Here is a 22775-nt window from a genome sequence, read left to right on the forward strand (position 1 = left end):
AAATTACAGATTAAATCATCATTTTTGGCTTAATATTTATGACATAACATATTATAAAGAAATTTTGCTTACTATTCAAATAACTGTTTAAGGCAAAACTAAAATATTGCCTTATAATTTATGGCAGCTTCTTTGTTTTGTAAAGAAATTTGTATTTTTATTATGCAAATATGCCACATTGTTGTGGACTTAAATTGAACGCTACAAAACGCTTGAGTTTCTATTTGCCAGGCGCATAACAAATACTTCCCCTAGTTAAGCCACTTAAATGCTTTCAAAGTGATTTTGTTTAAGCAGCCAAATGTGTTGCACAACTTCGGCTTGGCAAAAACAATAAAAGCCAAACTAAAAAGTCATATGTCAATTGGCTAATTAAAGGCAACTGCAGCGATAACCTTTTGTGTCAGTCTGTTTGTTGCTTGTAACAAATTTATCTTTCACTATGACTTTAACGCGAGTTTGTTTTATATTTAAAGCAATTACAATCTGGTTTCGTTTTTCAAATCAAAAGTTCAATAACACAACTCCTTATACGAACATACGATTAATTGATTCTACTTTTGTTTCTCTGTCTCCTTGCAGTTAACCCCGAAAAACCGATCTTGAAATTATGGTAAGTTAATAACCCTAATTGGGCTACAACTTTACATGGAAATTAGCAGTACTTGGAGCATGTCCCATGGGTGAAATAAATCATAATTTATGCGAGAGAAGAAAGGAAAATTGTATGCTTTTCGCTGTGTGGATAATTTATGCAAGCAACTTTGTACTTACTTTTTAAATTTTTGACTTGGCTGCCGCTTTGACCGCTTAATGTGGAATGAGTAATGTTTAAATGTAACCAGGACAATGGCAGCCAAGATTGTGCCAAAGGGAGTTGCCACAGGATCTACAGCGCCATCTCTCGGGCTATCTCATGCAATTTATATTCGACACTTGCCTCGCCTGCGAACTGGGTCAAAACATGTGAAGAGCTCCACTTGCTCCTGTTGTTGTCGTTGTCGTAGTCGTACTCGTGCCGTGCCTGTTGGATTTTATCTAGCTGCCGGAGCTCGAGCCTGAAAATTGTCTGGGCTGCCCCATGACTCTTACAACCCCTGTTCGTTTGATTGAATTTCAATTTTAATACTTTGGCCAGAGCAAAAGTCGTAAAGTTTGCTGTTGATTTCGGACACTCTTTCCAGGTCATTTATCCCCGAAAGCTTAGCTCCAGCTCAGGCACAATTATTTTGATGGGTTTTTTGTCTGTAGGCATGGGGAACTGCGGGTTGTCCGGCCAAAAAGTTTTCATTAATGTAAAACACTTTACGCACTCATTAGAGTCATTTGTTTGTGACATCTCTATCTCTCATTCCGTTTCCCCGGCCCGGCCCGGTCTGTGGATGATAAATGTGTCCATAATGCGGTCTAATTGCGGCATCATTAGAGGCGCCTTTCGGCCCTGATTGCCTCTCCTCTGAACATACTCGAAGTGGATTGACGCACTGAGGAAAAATATATGAGCCATATTTATTGATATTTTGTTGTTCCCCTTTTTTTCGTTTTATTTCAAATGTCATAATGGACAGCATTTTCTCCGAGTGTTGGCCAAACGAGATGAGTCTTTGAAATGGACCGACGGACTTGACTTTTACCATATTTTGGGAGAGCGAGAGAAGAGCGGCTCAGCTATCGGTATCCAGGCGGCTGTCATGTTGGATTGGCAACAAAGCAAATCAAATTTAATGATAAACTCAAATGGAAGCACATGTCTTTTCCGTCCGAGATGATATCTCCATCTCAGCCACCCAATCACGCCCTCCCTCTGTCTCTGTCTCTTCAGAATCGAGTCTCTATATCCGTGTTGGCGTAAACAACAACAGGAGGACATTTAATGCGTCGAGTTTAGCGTTGTGTGACGTTACGTATACGCAACGTGTTCCCGAGGACCTTTTGGCATTTTGCAAAGTTAACGAAGCGAACGAAGCAAACAAGAGCGGACAGCAACAACAACAACAGAGACATAAGCGACTATAAAGGAAACTGCTACCATAATATACTGAATTTTATTTATAGCATAATTTCAGGTGTCGCGGGCAGACGACAAAGTGTTGAAAAAGATGCACAAATTAAGGGACTTAGCAACTTAAAGAGCATACCTAACCTAACTTAGTTTAGTGATAAAATTTCGGTTTTATTTCGCGTCTCTTCAACTTGACTTTTAGTCCATCCTTGGTGTGTATGAAGGGAGCTGGTTGATGTGAAACTTCGAGGGTTCCAGCCAGCTTGGGATCCAATTCCAAGTGAAAGTTTTGCAGGAGTTTGATTAGGGCCACTTTAATTACCAACTTGGCAAAGTTCTGTCCTGTAATTTGGCAAAGAAAAATATATTTTCTCAACGATTGCAAAGGTGAATAATTTAAAATCTTTAAACTTACCCACACATTGAGCTCCTCCTATACCGAATCCTATAAAAGCATTGCACTTCGTTTTATCCTTGCATTGACCTAAATCATTTTCAGTTTGCAGAAATCGAAGTGGCTTATATTTCATTGGTTCACTGAAATACTTTTCATCTCTATGAATGGCTAACAAAGGAACCATCAGAGTCTTGCCCTCATCTATAGTAAATCTAGAGTTGGGCAGTGAATAGGTTTTGCGGCAAATCCGTTCAATGATGGGTTGAGGGGGATATTTTCGAACAGTTTCTGTAGTGGGTAATGGTTAAACATAGTTACACATTTATACATTACATTACATGCCATTTTACTCTATTAATTTACCCTTGAGACACATTTCCATATATTTAAGACCTTCCAGCTCTTCAAACTTAAGCTGACCATCTTCATTGCAAAGTTCCTTGATTTCCGCTTGAAGTTTCTCAACTATTAAGGGCTCTTGCAGGATTTCTAGGAGAGTGAAGGTGATAGTTGAGGATACTGCATCTAAGGATACTTTTAAGAGGTCCTCAGCCACTTTAGCCACCCGTTTGAGGGACAAAAGTTTGTCTTGATCTAGGAAATGAACCAATTAGATAAATTTTATCTAACACTAAAAACTTAACAACTTACCATTATTCTTTTCAAGCTGCCATTTATCGCCACTAACGTCATTGCCATTTCTAAACCTGACTAGTAATTGCAGAATATCCTTTCGTATTAATCCATGATCTTCGCGTAATTCTATGCTTTGCTTAATGAGATCCCTTAAGCGGTAGGTAAACGAAGATTTCTGGGGCAGGCGACTTCAAAGTGCTGTAAATAGGATTAAGAAATGATAAAGATCTAGTGGGGAATTAGTTTAAGAATACCTACAACGACTGAATAGAGGCCTGACTGTGGTTCAGGTAGCTGGTCAGAATGTGATCCTTTTGCTCAAAGTTGTTGACATCCAAGCCGTAAATGAGATTGCCAATAATGTTAATTGAATAACTGAAAGGAATAAAATGTAAGTTAAATCTAAATACGAAATAGTCTCAAAACGTAACTTACATTCTCAGCGTTTGCTGTAGATCCACTTCCAAAAGACCACCTTGGACCTGTTCCTTGTCCAACAGATGGGTGATTAAATTATTACCCACCTTCTGGACCTGCCCGAACATCTCCGACAATCGTATTGTACTAAACATAGGCGCCAGCTTCTCCAGCAGATTGAACCTGCGATAACCTTTGACATAGTCCCATTTGAGATCGTTGAAGTGTCCATTCGACTGCTGCAGCATAGTCTGGGCCAGCTCCACATTTCGCACCAAAAGGACGGGCCGAAAGAAGCAGTAGATGCCCAACAGGCGATCCCTGCCCGACTGGTAGGCTTCGCAGATGGCCTCCACGTGTCGGAATTCCCGTCTATATGCCTGATGCAGGAAACTCCATGTTATCCCGGCCTTCTCCGAGGGGAATCCCCTTCGCCGCCAATGGCTGTAAATGTGGCGAACGGTGAGGAATACAACCGAATATAGAAGAATAGGCAACAGCAGCCACATTGTGTCGTTGATGTTGCGACGTCGACGGGCCTTGACAGACTGCTACTCAAGTACTGAAAAACTAAAGCCGATTCTGAGGACGTCTGCCCCGATGCGGATAATTACTGCGTGAGTTGGCAGGGCTTCTGAGGATGATAATGATAATAATAATAATGATAATGACGAAGATGCCGAACGAAATCGAAAGTCGCGATCAACACACCGCTCTTCTCGTCCGGCAACTGACAACTGCAAGTCAATCTTGTCTTTGCCTGACCAAAATAACAAAATCAGAAAATCGTACAAAAAACCGAAAAAAAATTCCGAGCATACTATCACATACTGCCTTAGTTATCTCTCTCTCTCTCTCTCTCCCCGTATCTCTTTATGGTTCTCGCCGAGCGTCCTGATAGTAATTTATACAGCCCCTGGGCTGTACCATGTTATTAACAAAGTCTGGAGCGTGTTTTTGTACCCAAAATAATACCCATTATGATTATAGTTGAGGAGTATAATGGACTGCAAAGAGTCTTAGCAATATATATTCTATAATAATTATTAATTTTTACCTCTTTGGCATTAGGATTTAGGATAAGGTTTTTGATACTTAATATATTTTATGGAATATTCCCATCTTTGGTTCTTAAAATTTAGAAGCAACCATCTTTCCGCATTCGCTCCTTCATTCCTCTGACAAATGTTCATTGATTTATTGTATTTATTGATAAGGCTGGGCATCATTTACTATAGGAATAGTCCAGCGTCATCAGCTTCGCTTCAATGGATTTTGATTGGAAACATTATCAATGGACTTAAGGGCATTGATTTCCAAGGCGGTTACGCATCTCCGGGTAGAATATAAGTTAAAAACTTAACAACGGATTAATTTAAAGTTAAAAAAGTCATTTTAATCTTTTTCGAATTGAATTATTTAGCTCTCAGTTTATATATACAAATTATTCCAAGTGCATTAATATATATAACTCCCTGACCAGTCACGTTTAATAGAATAGGAAAAAATCAATCAAAGAAAACCCACAAGTTAACCACTCCCATTCACTCACTTCCTTCCATTTATTGTTTTGTAATCTAAGACTTTAGTTGCCATGTTGGGAGGCAGACTTTCATAACGATCTGTGTGCCAATCATTAATTCCATTACGCATAAAGTAGTCTCTATTTTTTTGCCTTTGCTCTTGGACAATTATCGTTTTAGCCAGGTTTGCCTCGAAAGTGTCAATTTCAATGCCTAACCAAGTGAATCAAGGCAATTTGCCTTCCATCCACTTCACTCCTCGGCCAAAAAGGGAAGTTGTTAATCACGCCCATTGCATGCCAAAGTTGAAGAGAAAAAAAATGTAAATTGTGTAAAAAGGTAGCGAAAAAAAGAGGCTAAAAATGCATTGCAGTTGTTGCTGTTGTCGCACCGGAGGCAATTTTCCACGGCAATGGAGAAAATGGGGGTCCTACAGGTAGGCACTTGTTGCTGCTTCACATAATTGACGTTGCCTGTGGGAATTTGATTTAAATGAGTCCGTGTATCTGCTTGCATATTTATATATTTATATATATGTGCACAAGAAACTTGAAGTTATTCCACACAATTTCCCACAACTATGTTGCAGTTTGGGTTACAAGTTCATTGGGTGGGCAATTCAATTGGTCCTTTTCAATTGAGTGTTTGCCAAAAGCAATTTCAATATTGCTTTATTGCGTTGGCAGACTCCAGGCGATGGCTTCTGCCAACTCATGACAGCAACAGCTTGTTGCCATGGCTCATCAGCAACATGGCTAACAGCAACATCAGCCACATCAGCCACACCAGCAACCAGCAACAGTCGCAGTGGCAACATCAGCAAGTCATGCCAGAAATTGAATAAAGTTGGCAAATGCCTATACTGCAGAGGCCTTCTTTTTGCGGTCACCGAATGACTTGACATATCCTGTAGAAGCTAAAAAATATTCTAAGAAAATAATTATTCAAAAACTGGCAAAAGAACTCTCCTGTAGTTGGATGACAAAACGACACAATGATTTTTTGCATAACAAGTTTTAAATTACAAAAGAGAAACAAGAAAAAAAACCAACAATTAAACCCCTATTAAAAGGTATTGCCTATTCATTAACCTTTTGCAAAGTTGTTAGATACTCAATTTTCTGAAAAAATACCTTATTTATAGGTGTATAAATTAATAAGCTTTGGCATTAATAAGAAACCAAAACTATAAAAAGAAACAAATAAATGCAATAACAACATTTGAATTCATAGAAAACATTTTAAGCTGCTTATTCGCATTTTGATTTCTTACTAGCTTTTATCTTTAACTTTTTCTTATATAAATATCCGCCCTCTTAAGCTTAAATGTTGTATGGATTTATTGGCTTTTAGTCACCCAAATGAACAACTGTTCATAATGCTTGTGATTCATTATATTCACGTATATGTAGTCATGGAGCATTTGTTTTACATTAAGTCATAAAGCGTTTGTTTTGCATTATTGTCGACAGAGACACGTGTCGATTCACTTTCATGTGCTGTTCGTTTTCCCACATATAAAATCTAATTATTCCACGACTCGGTTGAAATATGCCCGTGTATATTTTTCTTTACCTAAATACAACGGTATAGCTGTGCGTTTTTCCACAGAATTATGACGTAAATATTTTGTTAGTCGTTTCAATTTGGTCATAAATCAAAACATGGCCCCCAGAGCGCAATGAAATTTGAGTGAGAAACGTAATGCATGTAGAGAAATGTGGGTGAAATATTTTAAAAATAAGAAAATGGTTCCTATAATGAAGCTTGGCTTTTGCAAAAGACTCTATATGATCTGTTTATATGTTTTTGGAAGTCCCACTAGATTACTCATATATAAGTCTTATGATTTAGTTAGTCAGTAGATATATATTCTAAAAATAGTATTTTCTTATTTTATATCTACATGAAATATTTTTTTAATAATATTATATCATTTAAATGATTTTTTTCAAAGTGCAGATGGGACGTAAACGAAACTTGTTAGTCAGTCACTTGACAGGCAATAGTCTGGAGCTTCCTTTCACCGCCCTTCCTCTATCGTTTTTGCGAAAATTTCCTTGAACAATGGCAAAGCTTTGTATGACAGTTTGTTGTTCTCGTCAACTGCGAAGTTCATGAACAAATGCTAAAAAGCAAACAGGAAAAATACTATATAAACGAGTGTAGATATATATTTACATGCAAATTACTCATTGCCGTGATGAGTGCAACTGGGGTGGTGGTGGGAGGTGGATAAGTTCTGGCTTTGAGTGCGAAATTTGCATGTTTATGCGAAAAAATATTCGGTTGTTGTTATGAAAATTTCCCAGCTTGTCATGTGTTAGAGGAAGAGATGGTGGAAAATGAAAGGAATTTCGCGATCTGCGGCAACGTCAACTTATCTCCTGTGTCTGCATTTGAAATTGAAGTTTGTGGCTAGAGGATGATGTGTGTAGTACGCCATCAAAATGCGTCATGTAAAATTGGGTTTTAATAACAAATTCAATTTAACTTGAAGCATTTTTTGATCCACATACGTGAGCAGCAACAACGATAATTGCTTGTCCTCGGGGAAAGGAAAGGAAGGAAGGAAAGGCAAGGAAAGGAGCAGGCCAAGCGAGAGGTCAGGCGAGACGAGAGGCTTTGTGCATTTTAATTGAATTTTTTCCCCCCATTTTCCAGCTGCGCGCTGCCCCCATATGTTAAATTATTTTGTTTGCCCGCCGACCGTCACAGAAAAATTAAATCACAGCACGTTTGCTCTTACGCTCTTGCCACTCCTGCGCTGATGCACTTCAGTGAGTTTCCATAAAGCGCAGATCTGGTGGAAAAACAAACTGGAAATGAATCAGAAATTAACATAAAGGCCTCAAAGTCAACCAACCTGTATCTGTTGCTCTTTTCTTTCTTTTTTTTTTGTTCCATCTGAGCATTGTTAGGGGGCCACGCCCACTACACCCCCAAGCTAACGGTTTCAATTGTAGTACATCCACAGCAATTTGTTTGATTTCTCTCCGCCTCTTTTGACATGTCCAACGTTTTCACTGACCTGTCCCACGATGAAAAGACGTGGGGTTTTCCAGCCTTCTGTGGCAAACAGAGAAAAATGTTGACATTTACTAACTGGAAGTTGATTTTCTTCTTGCTTTTCCCCATAATTTTCAATCACTCATTCACAAAATGAGTTTATGGGGTTAAGATATGACATTTACTTAGCCAAGTCTAACCATTAGAGTTCGTTGCGGTTTCTTAATTCCAAAACTTAATAATAACTAGTAATTTTAAAATTTTCTCCCTGTAGGCGTTTATTGTCGCATTTAAAATTAAATTTTTAGCCATACAAATCTTGTCCAAGCTTTCCCCCACCCACCTTCCAATTTATTTCATTTTATTTCCTACGGCTGTCAATTTCAAACATTTGTCAACTGCCACAAATAAAGTGAAATATGAAATTTTGTGACAGTTCTTCAGACGTGTTTTACCCAAAAAAATGCCCCGGGGAGGCGCTTGCTTGACCTGCAAATGATTTTTGGTCTTTTATGTTTTAACTGAATTTCAGTTTAAAAACATTTAAATTTATTCTTTCACTTTCTTTTTAAATTTAACCTACATTTCACTCATTTTCTTCTACATCAATATTTAACTGAATTTTCTTCATCCCATGTTGACAATATCAACTCAACCAGCACCACAAATTCCAATTAATTGACAAATTTTTATGGCTAAATATAATTGCCATAAATAACAGCAAGCCTTTAGCTTGTTTTATTGGTCTCTGCAATCTCCTTTTTTGCCTCTGTTGATTTTCCCTGATTATTAGCTCAAAAAATACACACGAGGCCATAAATAAAAGCCGAACTCATGGCAAACATGCAGAACTAAAATTACGCATACGCCGCATGGTACGAGAAAAACTTGACATTGAACTTGCCGTTCGCCGTTAGCCGTTCGATATTCCGAAGGCCATTTGAGAATGGGTGGTGGCAATGTAAGTTTGGGGGTGACATTAAATATTCATTTGGCAGACGGCTGCCATGACAACAATAAAAAGTGGCCCCCACAGAGACCAAAAAATATACCGAAAGAGGGACAATATTTTTAATTGTTTGACCAAAATTTTCGATAAACATAGACTAAAAGCCCACTCTGCTATCTAGGGGGTGTGAGATTTCTTATGGGGTTGTTACACAGGGACGGTGATGGGTGGTCGTAATGAAGCTACATAAATCTCGGCACTAAATATATTTGCCAAGTTCAGGGAGCTGGGGAAGTGGGGCAATTAATCTTTTGCTGTAAGATATATAAAAGTTAGCGTACAGCAAGAGGCCAAGTAATAGAACCTAAAGCTATGCAAAAATACCAAATAAATAAATAAAAATCAAACATACTAAAATATTAATAAATATTTTTGATAGTAATAAAAGGAGGAAAAATGTAGTCAACCTTCTTTCAAGGTTTTCTAATACTTTCTACCAAACTTTCCTATTATTTCCACCGCGACTGTAGCTGAAAACTTTTTTTGGCCGCCAAGCCAGGACACGTAAAAAAATACTCAAGGGAGGAAAGTCGTTTGCCTTTTGGGATTGGCAGGGGCATGGGCATGGGCAGGGGACATCCACGGGCCACAAAAGTAATAGCACAATAAATGTGCATCAGGCAGCCAGAAATCACCGCTGTTAAGGAGGCTCCGCTGTTCCCCCTGTGCGTGTAAATTATAGATAACCGTGTTAATGTTGCAATGCCACTCCTCCTTTTCTTTCTTTCCTTCCTTTTCCCGAAAACAGTTCCTGGACAACGCCAAACAAATAAAGTTGCCTGTGGAAAGTTTTTGGCTCTATGGCAGAAGTTGGCCTGAAAGTGTGCCAAAGAAGCTAAGTTCAGGATGCGCGATACATTGCCACAGCAACTTCCTGCGTGTCCTGAACAAATTTCCTATTCCCCTTGCTCAGATGTTAGAGGACTTCGCCCTGCTCAAATTTTTGTTGATTATTATTTATTGGAGTCGCCGTCGTTGTCGCAGTGACAACAACTTTAAAACACGTTCAAGTGTTTAGCACTTTGCCTTTTTAGCACTTGCTGTACAGTTTTCACTGCCATCATCTCTGTTTTTTTTCTCTTCTTTTGGAAAATTAGCAATTTAAATAATTTAATTACGCCGTGACCTGCAATTTGCGGCGCTAATTAAAACGTGCCAATGTCCACGTGCCTTGGCTAACTTTTCTGGTATTTGAGTTAGAGAAGCTAACGAAATTTGAACACTACATATTCATTAGTTATGCGCTTTGCCTCTGAATTTGTTTGCCTGTAAGTACACGTAGTTTTTGGTTACAACTTTTTAAAGGTATTTGCATAGGACGTGAGCTCTTTGATATGTAGATTTTTTCACGAGGCCATGCAAATATCTCATACTGTGCAGGAATCCTAATTGGTTTTTGAGATTTTTCATTCAGTTCAGTTTGTTTACAATTTAAATTAGCCTGTCAATGTAGAAAACTAGCGGAAAATGTAAGCTCTCAAAAATATCAAATAAATTTATTAGAAATGTGGCAAAAAATACTAGTAAAAGCTTGTCAAACACACAAAAATCATGAGTAATTAATATCCAAAAACCGAAATGAAGTCATCCTAACATTTTTCAACAATAAATATTCACTTAACTTCAACCGATTAAAATTGAACGAGCAATTACTCACATTGTCAATTTGTATTTAATCATTTTCGAATTTGCTTAGTAAATAAATTTTGGCAAATTGTTCATTGAGCATAAATATGCGAATTATATTGTTTGTTTACGATTTGAGTTTCTGGAGCGGAAATTGATTGTTTTTAATTTCCAGCAGAGCGACCACAATGGAAATGTATATATATATTTTACTTTTTTGGCTGTTTTTACTTGGCAGCAATTGCAGCAGGGCAACAAAGTAAATAACAAATTAGAGAGCAAGGGAATCCGAAACTGAAACTCGTGTTCGGACTGGGAAATTCTATACCTCGGTATCTATGATGTTCAAGGGTATATTGTAGTTGTGTTTTCATTTGGATATTCATATTATGGGCTTAGAGCTTGTGTTTGTTTAATATTCAATGAGTAAATATGGTTTAGGATTATCGAATTATTCAGCCTATAGAAAAACATTGATAACTACTTAATCAATTACCAGGTATCTGATAGTCGTATGTTTTACTTAAAGGCCAGTTGTTTTTATTTTCGGTTGCCAACGTTTTTGAGGTGCCGGAAAATGGAAAAAGAGAATTGCATTAACTCCACTTGAAGCGAAACCGCAGCCGAAAAGCTTTTGCCACAGAAATCTAATTTAGCACTCTCCCTCTGCTCTTCTCTTTTTTTCAGATGTCGCATCAAATGCAGCAGACACGTCGCCGTTTGGGCTCCGTTAGCGATTCGGCGCCACCATCGGAATCCAGTGAGGGCACAGGCTCCTCTTCGGAACCACGTGATGAGTTGATCCTACACCCAGATTGGTCAGCCCATTCCCATTCGTCAGCACAGAGGAGCAGTGCCCATGGAACCACATCGCTATACAATGCCTCGGATATCGATGCGGACACTATCAGCACAGACACCACAAGCAACACAAATCTTTCGGACTACGAGCGCAGTCAGGTGGAGAGCTTCTTTGGAGGATTGGGCACGGAGATTTTTGTCAGTGGGGCCTTGGCTAATCTCTATGAGGGAACCGGAAACGATGGAGATTGGCGTTTGGTATTCACTGGCATACCAGTGATACTCCACGATAAGGGCAACTCGAAGGCCAGAGCTATACCCAGAGTTACTCTGGTACTGGCGGAGAGGGGTTCCTGCTTTGCCCTATGGTCAGATCGGATTGATAACCTATCGAACTATCGGATTGCGGGTCCATCGTTTCACACCATGTGCCGGTCGAGCAATCATCAGCAGATGATTGGCTTCAGCTTCGATTCCACAGATGCAGCCCGTGAATTGTGGCAGCATGTGGAGCGTTTGGTTAGCAATCCGGAGAATGAGGCACTGACCGTTCCCGGAACCCGAAAGCAGAAGAAACAGAAGCGCGTTAAGCCGGCTCCGTTGCCACCGAAGTCACAGATTTCCCATCCGTGCCAGTTCCATCATGTGACCAGTGTGGTGAAGGAGGACAGTGAGCGATACTACAGCATGCAGGCCTTCGGTCCCCCGAATCCCCAGCAGCATCGTTGAGTAGGGTCGGGCGCGTGGATCTGGAACACGAGCGCCCTTTGGTGGCAGAACTGAGCCTGCCTCAAATCTAAAAACCCCACAACAAAAACATCCAGCAAAAAAAACCCCTTAGTTAGTACGCCTAGTTATAGATACATTTGTTATAGCCCTAAGTTATGCCAATGTGTGATCCGAGTACCGAACTCGGCCAACACATTTATCTGTGATACGATTTAGGCGTCTTTAATTTAGAAGAGGTAACTAAAAGAAAAAATTTGATAAATAACATTTTTTAAAGAAACAGAAAAAATAGTAAATAAAATGAGACATTTTCTCAAGCTCTAATAACATATTTAACGATTAACGCTTGTCAATAAGCGAGTTTTTTGTAAAACCTTTTCTAATATCACGCATAGAAACATATACCCGTAATGCATAATTATATATTCGTACCATATAGTCCTGATATCTATCGAGTAATCTGTATGTCCACATTTGCAGGCTCTGCGAATAATTTTTGATACCTATAAAGCTTGTTTTCTAATCGGATTAATGACTAAGCCCAGACAAGACGAAACAAAAACTGTTTTTGAAATCTATGTATCATATTATATACATGAATATATATGCTATATTAAACCTATCTATATATTATATGTAGCTCTAAGCATTACATCATAGCCACTTGTCTGTATATCTCTGAACTTCATATTTTGCCTGTGCAAAACAATCGCGAGAATCAAATAAAGCTGACAGAAAAAAACAAAAATAAAATGTCGAATTAATTGTTTATTGATAGGTATTAAACGTAATCCAAATCGCTTAATTAGGTTTCACTTTAAAATAATTATATAAATAATCAGATTGGGGTCGGTGTCTGTTTGTGTGCGGACGTTGAATTAATTTAATTACAAAACTAAAATGTATTAAGGTTGGATATGCAAAGAGCAGATTAACAGATCAATTAAGTTTCGATGAGTGTTTTTAAACGATATCCTAGTTTCATTTCGATAACAAGCAACACGTTAAACATTTTATTATAAATAAGTCTTGGTGCTTATACAACCGCCATTAAATGAGATCAATTTCCACAAGCTCTTTCGTAACCCCTCAAAATTCAATGACATAATCTAGCATATCAAACTTCAATCATTTACCCCCATGACTCAATTACTTACCATTGACTGACTGCACTGCCAATTACAATAACAATTAAAGCCATTACTACTGGCAAAGTGAGCCCGCATAATAATGCGTCCAGGGGATATATAGATATATATATACGAATATGCATATATGGATTCTGGATGTCAGGGAGCTGGACCGAAACGGGAGCTGATTCTGATTCTGATTGACCGATGGCAGCCATAAATGATGTTGCGGTGCACTCGGGTGGCTCTCAACTTGCCACTTCAGCTCCGCTTTTGGCCAATTGCACAACCACGCTGCATATTTATGCTAATTAAGACACATTGAGTGGCAGTCAAGAGACAATCTCTTTCTGCGGCCTGGCTTGCATTTTATGGTCGCTTTTTCGTTTTATTGTTTTATGTGTGCATCGCCATTATTAATGCCATTATGGTGAGCATTTATTATTTCATGTTGGACAATTAAAATAGCTACAATTTTTGTTTGCCGCGTTGAATAATGTGTTCAGTTATGCCGACTTGGCCAACAGCTCTGACTCCCAAGTGGCTCAAATAGCTGGGCATCCATCTTGCTGATGCAATGGAAACGCAATTGTTTCGCTGCCAGGCGACACTGGGATTCCCACAGCAGAAAGTCTAATTAACTGCCGACCTTGATTAAGTGCGAACAATGCAAGGGAATTGCAACAAAAGCGGGGAAATGGGTTAAACAATAAATAAGTGGGTGTGGATGAAGTGGGAGCCAAGTCGCTAAATCAACTGTCTTTATGGGTCAAATTTCCAAGGAAAAATATAATACAATATGAGAGGCAAGATTTTGATTTTGGTAAGTACAAAGTACGTGCTTGCATTTAAATAACTCATTTTCAGAAACCAAAACTCACAAATCAGTAAATATCTTGAGGCTCTAAAATTAAATCGATTTGGCTTGTCATTCAAGAGTATTCTTCCCACTCTGTGTTTATCCCAATCATGCCCTCGGAACCTATCCGAATCCTCCAAAATCCATTCAAAAATACAAACCAAAGCGTTTTAATCAAAAACATGCAAAGCCGGCAAAAATTTAGTTTGGCATTCGAATTTGTATTGGTCGATGTGTGTGTAATAGCCAATTCACTGGTTGCATTTTTGATGGGGCCAAAGACTTGTATTGCCATTGTCCGCAATCGGAGCAACCGGACTAATGGCAAAGCAATCCCCATGATTCCGTAGCTGCCATTCCCCCATATACCGAGAACTGATCCCTGCCAAAACATGCAAATTCATGGACAAAGCCATTCCTAACTCAACTCACAACTCTGTGGAAAAATTCAAAAATTGCATTTGCTTTCGGTTTCGAAATGGAGATTACCCCCACACAAAAATGCAGAGGAAGAAATAAATATTTGATACAATGTTCTATGTATTGTTTTAATTATTTATCTTTAAGTTGCTACTAACAAAAGTATTGTAATGAAATCTTAAACCATTAAAGCCATTTGTATGTTAAGTTTGAAATTTGGTTAGACTTTTTAAACATTTCATTTTTGTAAGTGTAAAAGCTCGTATTTCTATTTGATTGTGGGTGCATGGGTGAGCCGCAAACATTTTGATTATTTTAGTTGACTTTAGCAAAAGTGCCGCTTAATTGTTACCAACAAACAATAAGCGGAAGCTTGTGGCTTTAACAAATCTCGACAAACTACAAGCCGGTTGATGGTAAGTTGGAAAAAAATGTCAATGGAAACCTACAATCAACAGCATTAAAATCATCTCAGATGCCAGTCAGGCACCCACCAGATGATGATGATGATGATGATGCTGATGATGTTGCTACTGACTCTTTTGTGCTCAGAAAAAAACCATTAAATCCCAAAAGAAAAGGAGATGCCTGGCTTCAAGGTAAGGCGTTGCCAGAGGTTTTTAGATCCATTTCTTCACTTTCCTCGCTGCCATTCTTTATGGCAGCTTTTCAACGCGTGTTCTGTATTTGTAAACAATTTGATGTGACACCAAAGGCACTTGTGACCTTCCCGCCCGCCTTTATTCCACCCATTCAACCTTTGTACCGAGTATATATTTATTTTGGACCCTGCACTACACGCATCGCATTTGGCTTTGCGGACTTAAACTTGTCCGCATTTCCATAGTTTTGTGTCCTAGTTTTTGGCTAGCAACGAATTTCAAATGGGATTTTCCTGTGGGCTAAAAAGACCCCAACCACTATTTGACCCTTTTTGAATTTGAGCTCCGTGACATAGAGATGAAAAAATTGTTCACGTACAAAGTGCCAATTTAATTTGAATTGCATACAATTTTAATCCACGTTTTTCATCAATATTTCAGTACTTTTATTTGCTGTTGATTTAGCTGAATTGGATTTGCAATTTTCCGAAATAACTGAAGTGGATTAGTCGGATGAAAAGTTGAAGGGTCCGTTAATTGGTGGGTTTAAACTTTGAGAGGAGATTTTTAAGTGCTAACCGATTTTGATCAATTTCTGTAAATATTTATGAATGTATGTTTTAAACTAAAATATTAAATATTGGACATACACAACATAGTAGAAAGTTGATTAGTATATTCCATTGAATACCTCTTCCAATAACACTATTAACTCCCTGACACACGGTCAATTTGTTAAGAACGTAGAGTGTTAAATCAAATTCTCAACGATATTAATTATGGGCTAGTCTCCGTCTTCTTGTACCCCATTTAATGTCTGGCTTCTCTTGCGGCTTATACCACACCTGAATGACTGCGACTCTAATGGCCGCATCTCCTGCACTGTGCAACTCCTCCTGCTCCAACTTCGCCGCCACCTTCTCGAAGCTAAAAGATCAAAAGTCGCCAAGAGATATGGAGACGGGCAGAAGAGGAAGCAGATCAAAGAGTTAAACCTGTTGGTGAAGAAGGAACTCAATTGCAAAACGAAACGAAATGCGCTCCCCGCTGTTAGCAACTTATACTCCCGGCTCATGTGGCAAGATCAGCCAGAAAATAAGAGGCAGAGGCTACAGGCACATATGTGGCAATCGGCACCACCCGCTCAACCCCCCTCGCAAACATGTTTTCTGGTTATGTTTGCCTTCTTTACAGACAGAAAAATTAGTCCTTACGTCTAGAATAAATATAATACTTCTTTATTAACTAATTCCACTTTGAAAAAAAGATGAAAGCCATCAAGTCTGTCATTAAAACTTAAGCTTATATTTTTTTTATTTTATTTTAAGAACTTTGATATTTATGAGTAACAAAGGCGATTATTAAATTAATACATTTTTGAAGAATTAATAAGCGCTTATGAATAATAGTGGCGATTAGTTATTATTATTATTATTAATATTTGGGGGCAAAAAACCAGAACTTATTAAAATTCATCTTTACTCAATAATTTTGTTTACAAAAAAAATATAGGGTAGTTTTCCTCAATGTTTATGTTCTAAGTGCAGTCGAGATTATTCCCTCATGTCTACGAAAAAACCAGGAGAAGTCAAGCGAGGCGATCTCGACGGTCCAAGTTCATTGCTCTGGGTGTCGTCTGTGGTGAGTCTGTGCGGCAAATGATGGGGCACTACTTACAACTCACGTGTTGTGTAATTTCGAACATGCAAAAATATGCATCTTGATTGGCGTTGACTCTTCAGTGGGATTGCCATGGATTCGTATTAAAAGCGTTTACTGAACTTTTGATTAATTGCACATTTCCAGGCGCCACCGTTTGCTCTGGGCCTGAACTTGGTTGCAAAAACAGGTTGAACGTAGTCAATTTTGATTTATTTGACAGGCATCCATGATGCGACAGGCCTGCGGTACAATGAGTTTGACACTTTTCCTATTTGCATAATTCCATAGTTGATGGTCCGGGGTGGTGGAACTGGTGGCACTGCAAATAATGGCCAGGGGAGTCAATCAACCAAGGCAACCGTCTACAATGGACGGGTTATATGTGACCAGCAGGTGAGCGACCGTCCAAATGTGTTTTCGGGCAACAAAGTCGTTGTTTTTAATGAGTGGACACTTTTTATAATACTTAAAATGACCAAAATCGTCTTAATTAAGATGTACAAAAATGTAAATTTCAAATTAAATGTCACGCCACAAAAATCTTCATTATTTAACGGTCATTCCTCGAACTATTCGTTAGCAGCGCTCTTACGGCTTATTTCGGAAACTTCAATTACACACATGTAGATAGTGCTGGCACTGTTTTACACAAAAATAGCTAAAAAAAATAGTTTACGGTAAACTGAAATGGTAAACGTTATTTATTCTTATTGATATCAATTTCAAATGCTGTTTTATTTATGATATTTTCCAATGGAACTTCCATCAGTTTGCCTTCAAATGCGCTGCAATGAAGTTTATAATATTTTGTGCCGTCTCTTTAATTTTAGAGTTTAATGTGGAGTCCATGATCTTTGTAAAAATGCTGCATGATGATAGTAAAACTTAAGAAATGTATAAAAACGCAGATTAAAAAAAGGCATATTTAAGGATACCCTGGTCAGTGTTACCCCGTCCATGTCCGAGTGGGGAAAAAGAAGATATATGATATTTTTGCCTTAGACCCTGGCGAGGAGGTGAATGATCCAAACACCTGTGGAGTATCAGTTTGCATGAACGCCGAGGGACTGACTTACGTGTACTAGTAAGAGTTACCTAATAAAAATTGTACTTCCCAGCGGATCTGATTTATTACCTATTTTCTAGTTGTCCCCGCACATTGCCAAGCAGTGGGTGCCAGGACGACGCAGCTATGGACACCTTGCTCCCGTTTCCGGAATGCTGTTGGACGTGTGCCACTAGTAAGGACTGTGATGAAAAGGAATCTTTTCCATCTTATCCCTATCCACCCCCTGAAACTAAATAACACGGCAGTTGGATAGCCAAAACATGTCCAAATTATGAGAAAAATTTGATTTGAAATGCTTACAAAAATGATAGAGATATTTTATAACCAAGCTGAACTTCAAATATTTTTATATTTCTATCAATTTCAATTTTCTAAAATTTAAAGAAAATTTGTTTCTCAAATGTGGAAACTGTATTTATTTGTAGTTACCCGGAAAATATAAATTTATAGAAAAGGTTTGATAATCTAACAATATTTGCTCTTAATGTCGTAGTCATCCTCGGATCCAGTGGCCAGCAGCTCCTCCTTGCAACCGTGATGCAATCGATGAACATCCGTGTCAAAGCACTCGTCGTGGAGACGTTTGTCTCGACTTTTACTGCGTTGACGTCTTGAATGGGATCCATGACCATGACCATGTCCGTGATGATTATGGACGTGACTGTTGGAGCTATGATGATGGTCAGAAGGTGGGTGATGGCTGCTACCAGAATGGAGTGTTGTCTTATGATGGAAGGAAGTTGGCGGAGGACTAAGCTCCCTTGGTGGCCGACAGTGGGCAGATGGTGGTATGGGATCGTCATAACGAGGGCATGGGTGATCTCCAACTGGTGAAGCTGTCTCATAGCGTTTCGAGAGCATTGTAAACTCCTGATGGGCGGAGCACAAAGCCTGAAGTCGATGCAGTAAATCAGTCTCCGGAAGATCTCTAAGGTGCAATGTCCTGGCAACCGACGTACGGAAAGATTGCAAATGGGATAGGCGCTGATTGGCATCTGACAGCTGTGAACTCAAACGATTCACATCATCGCGCATGGACTGAAATTAACAAGGCATTTAGATTTAAATAATTTGTAATCTTTATATTTATACTTACGTTAATAAGCGCCTCATCGCGACACCTTCGATTCTGATTGGACTCACAGGAAGATTTTAGGCGCTCCTTTAGGGCATTAAGTTGGGAGAGTAGCCGGGTCTTTTCGTCTTCTAGATCACATATCTGAGTAGTCAACTCATCAATCTTTCTGGCCCGTTCCAGAGAGGTGATCTTATATTCCACGGCCTCGGCTAGCTGAGCTTTGACCTCTGCTATCTGAGATCGAGCATCGGCCAGCTGGGCACTTAACTTGTCTACCTGCTTGGCTGCCTTTTTGGCACGACAAACAGCCTCATCTCGTTCGCCCTGCAACATGCACTTTCCCCTCGCTCCATCTTCTATAATGGCCAATTTTCGACGCAGTAGTTCCAAATGGAGATCTCTGCGCTGTACTTGCTCTCTGAGTACACGAACTCTTCTCTGTAGGTTGTACACACTGCTACTTTCCTTCAAGGGAATGTCATGACAGGATCTCTCTCTGCGAAGTTTGCCATGACCATGCCCGTGATCGCAGCATCCTTTTTCCGGGCTGTGATGATGATGATGATGGGACACCTCGTGCTCGCAATGAGCGGTGAGTCTCTCGGCTCTTTCCAACAAATTCTCTGCCATCAGATTGGTATCGGTACCAAGGGCAGGAGGTGCAGAGCACTCACTCCAGTTCATCGCATTGGCCAGGCGCTGTAAAAATTCCGACAATCCCATGTGATCCTTGCGTAGGGTATGGATCTCTGCATGACACTTCTCTAAACGCTCAGTTAGTTCACATTTCTGCGCCTCTCCGGAACGCAGGCGACATTCGGTGGTCTGTTGGGTCTCCTTTAGTTTTTCATGCTCCGAGCTCAACTGATCTCGCAGAGAATGCATTTGCTGTGGGGTAAAAATGTATATAAAATGAGATTTTTTAAATATAATTTATTTCTGTTACCGCATGCATGGCCTGATTCTCCGCTAGAGTCTCCCTCAGCTTGTCCTTAATAAGCGTCTCGCAGGGTTCTGGGACATTTAATAGATTACTTAGTCCCCTTAAAAACTGCAGACGATCACCCTGAATCCGGTCTAGATTGTTCTGCAAGCGATGACAACGAGACTCAAAGCCACGCAGCTCTTCTTTAAGTTTCTCTCCGTTAATTTCGGATTCGGTAAGTCTATCCCTTTGGATTTGAAGATCCCTTTCATACTGCCGACATCGCCCTTCAAGTTCGTGATTATGATTTCCAGCTCCATCGAGTTGGGCAGTAAGACGCTGCTTCTCGATATTAGCTAGTGATTTCATATTTAGCAACTCATTTTCACAGGAGCTCAGGGTGTCGCAGGTGGAACTGACTTTGGCTTTGGTCCTTTGTAGTTCTACCATCACCTCCTCGGCCCGGGAAATTATGCATTCGGGTGTAGCATGGGAATTCTGATTGCCATCGCAAACATCCATTCCCAGTCCGATACTGAGACGTCGCAAGAGATCATGGAGTTGAGCCTTGGCCTGTTCCTTTTGCGACTCCTCGCTAGCCACATGAGTTTCCAAATGTTGTATCTTGCAAATAAGTTCCTTGTTCCGCTCGTCAGAACTTCTCTTCTCCCGTTGAACCGTCTGAATGGTGGAATCACATCTGGCCTGAACGGACTGCTCCCTGCTCTCAGCATTTTGCAGGCGACTTTGGAGGGATCCGATAAGAGTAGTCTGACGAGCAGCCTGGGCTCTCAGATTTTCGATATCCGCCTCCTTGCTGCATAAAGCGGTACGGGTTTCAGCGAGCTATAATTACGTCGAAAGGTAAAATCGATTATATCATTTTTTTAGACAGATCTTTATATCTTGTACCTCCCCTGTAAGTCGCTCTTTTTTGTAGGACAATGCAGCCAATTCACTGCGAAGGGTGGTGGTCAAGTCCAGTCCATGATGATGTTCAGTGACGGTAATTCCCGCATTTCCGCAAGATGTATCCAGCTGGAAAAAGAAGTATAGGCTATTCATTGAGTGTTTATCTCAGAAGTTTTTTTTTATTTCACTTAATTTATGATTTAACTTTATATAGTATAAATTGATTTCTGATCCCCACCAAATGATGATGATGCGGAGACAGACCACCACTATGTCCCAAGTGATGATGATGCAGATGATTTTCACTGGGCATTGTTTAGGCCACGAATTATATTTATTGCAACCACTCCAAGAACCAAGCCAACCGTTCCAAGTCAAAGTCGTGTCACAACTGAGCTTTGGTTCGGGAAAAACTCCTTTCGGGAAACCTAACAACCTCCGCCTAACAACTAAGGGGAGTCCGATGCATGGCACCGAGGAATTTACCTCAACATAACATCACACAATGCTCAAATTTATGCTCCAAGTGAAAACGAGCTCAATGGCAGGGGCAGGAGCAAGGGGACTTGGAGTAGGAGTCGGGTAGAGTTACACCATTTTAGCCACGTTTACACATTGGGAAAACTTTGCAGTTTGTTTGGATTATTTGGGTCATTCACATGGCGCCAAGTGGGGAAGTATCAAATGCAATATCCACATCGGACTCACGCACGCAAATGCGGATGCCACCGGAATGGGGTTCTGGGCGGTTCTAGGTGGATACACGGTGGAAATTTTTAACCTGGCCGGAAACGGAAAATGAGGTGTGCAAGTTTTGGCCAATTGTCTGCACTTTAGAATGGGGTACGAGGAAAGACAAATGGGAAAGGAAAATGTGTTGAACATTCGATAAGCTTTTGGCCAAGTTAATTGTGCAGCCAATTGAGTTTGGCATTACGGAAATTGATATGGATACATTTTTTTTAATTTAAATTTTTGTGTATTATAGTAGAGTGCTAAAATAACGTATAGATCATTAATTCGTAGTTTGTTTATTAAGCTTTTAATTGAATGTTATTTTTGATCCGACAATCTAGTAAAACTACCCATTACATCAAATACATCTTCTCAGCTTATTAACCCCTCACGTTTCTTCTAACAAATTCAAACCACTGTATCCCCTAGACCCTTTGAGTTTAATGCAAATCCCCCCACAAAAACATCATTAGTTCCCCTAACAACCACATAAATTTGAAACATAAAAAGCACCGAACAAAAGTCGTTATTCAATTGCCAATTCTCATAAATCTAGCCTGATATGATATCTGCATATTTATATGGCAATTTGGCGCACGATTTTGGCGAGACTAATTTTACATTGGTATACCTTAGCGACAGACAAACTGCTTACCTGGTAAGATGCAATTGGTTGCCTTAAAGGTGACATTGTGGTCATCCTTTCCGGACTGACTTTAGTTTCATTTTCAGCACCGAATAAAACCTCAAATATTTGCCAATCCTCTGGAGTATTGCCATTTGTAGTGGGACGAGGATTTGTTGGCATTCCAATGGATTTTATTTGGGTAAACACGATCCGCCTCCGACTGGCGTTGAAAAATTTCTACTCTCTATTTTCTAAGCGTAAATAATACACCCATCCAGGCAACAAGCATAGGCAAAGTTATGCGGCAACTTTCACGTTGCCACGGCGCATAAAATAACTATGCATGAGGCTATATAAGTTCCTCTATTGGAAGCGGGTGTTCCCGGGGGGTTACTACGGCGACTGAATTGCATATAATTCGATTTTCTAAACTGCAATCGCTATAAGGGGGAAACCACCTCCGGAATCGTTTGCCTGTAATTTCATTTGTCTCCGCCAAAAATAATGAATATGGTAAATGTTTGCCTTAACTTTGCGCCCACTTCCACCCAATAATAGCCTCCCTCCCGCTATATTGCCTGATCCTTTGACAGTGACTTTGAAGGC

General features: G+C 39.6%; 3 protein-coding genes across 5 annotated transcripts in view; 1 reads left to right on the top strand and 2 right to left on the bottom strand.

The window, feature by feature from the left end:
• Nucleotides 1-12896, top strand: part of LOC108105680 — a 40734-nt gene extending 27838 nt beyond the window's left edge. The window contains exons 3-4 of one of the 2 annotated variants that reach the window (XM_017212384.2): nucleotides 583-613; nucleotides 11307-12896. In XM_017212384.2, the coding sequence (XP_017067873.1) occupies nucleotides 611-613; nucleotides 11307-12149 (846 nt within the window). In that variant the 5' untranslated portion in view covers nucleotides 583-610 and the 3' untranslated portion in view covers nucleotides 12150-12896. The remainder of the gene's footprint in view (nucleotides 1-582; nucleotides 614-11306) is intronic. The other variant, XM_017212385.2, reaches the window with a different exon arrangement.
• LOC108105678 (probable cytochrome P450 310a1) lies at nucleotides 2036-4505 on the bottom strand. The gene is given in 5 exon segments (XM_041818157.1): nucleotides 2036-2344; nucleotides 2418-2687; nucleotides 2763-3223; nucleotides 3294-3410; nucleotides 3471-4505. Coding segments are annotated over 5 exon segments (1530 nt in total). The 5' UTR covers nucleotides 3962-4505; the 3' UTR covers nucleotides 2036-2153.
• A 5413-nt stretch (nucleotides 12897-18309) lies between the features above and the next one.
• Nucleotides 18310-22751, bottom strand: LOC108105711 (coiled-coil domain-containing protein 170). Of its 2 annotated transcripts, none has more exons than XM_017212425.2 (5): nucleotides 22197-22751; nucleotides 20807-20932; nucleotides 19916-20740; nucleotides 18988-19857; nucleotides 18310-18929 (listed from the first exon to the last, which is right to left on the bottom strand). In XM_017212425.2, the coding sequence occupies exons 1-5, from the start codon at nucleotides 22347-22349 to the stop codon at nucleotides 18357-18359; spliced, it is 2547 nt and encodes an 848-aa protein (XP_017067914.2). In that variant the 5' UTR covers nucleotides 22350-22751; the 3' UTR covers nucleotides 18310-18356. The 2 variants fall into 2 exon arrangements, with proteins under 2 accessions (XP_017067914.2, XP_017067915.2); XM_017212426.2 differs by lacking the exon at nucleotides 22197-22751 and adding an exon at nucleotides 21045-21194.
• Between the last annotated feature and the right edge of the window lie 24 nt (nucleotides 22752-22775).

This window comes from Drosophila eugracilis, unplaced genomic scaffold (genome assembly GCF_018153835.1).
Source record: "Drosophila eugracilis isolate 14026-0451.02 unplaced genomic scaffold, ASM1815383v1 contig_1197, whole genome shotgun sequence".
Taxonomy (NCBI): Eukaryota; Metazoa; Arthropoda; class Insecta; order Diptera; family Drosophilidae; genus Drosophila; species Drosophila eugracilis.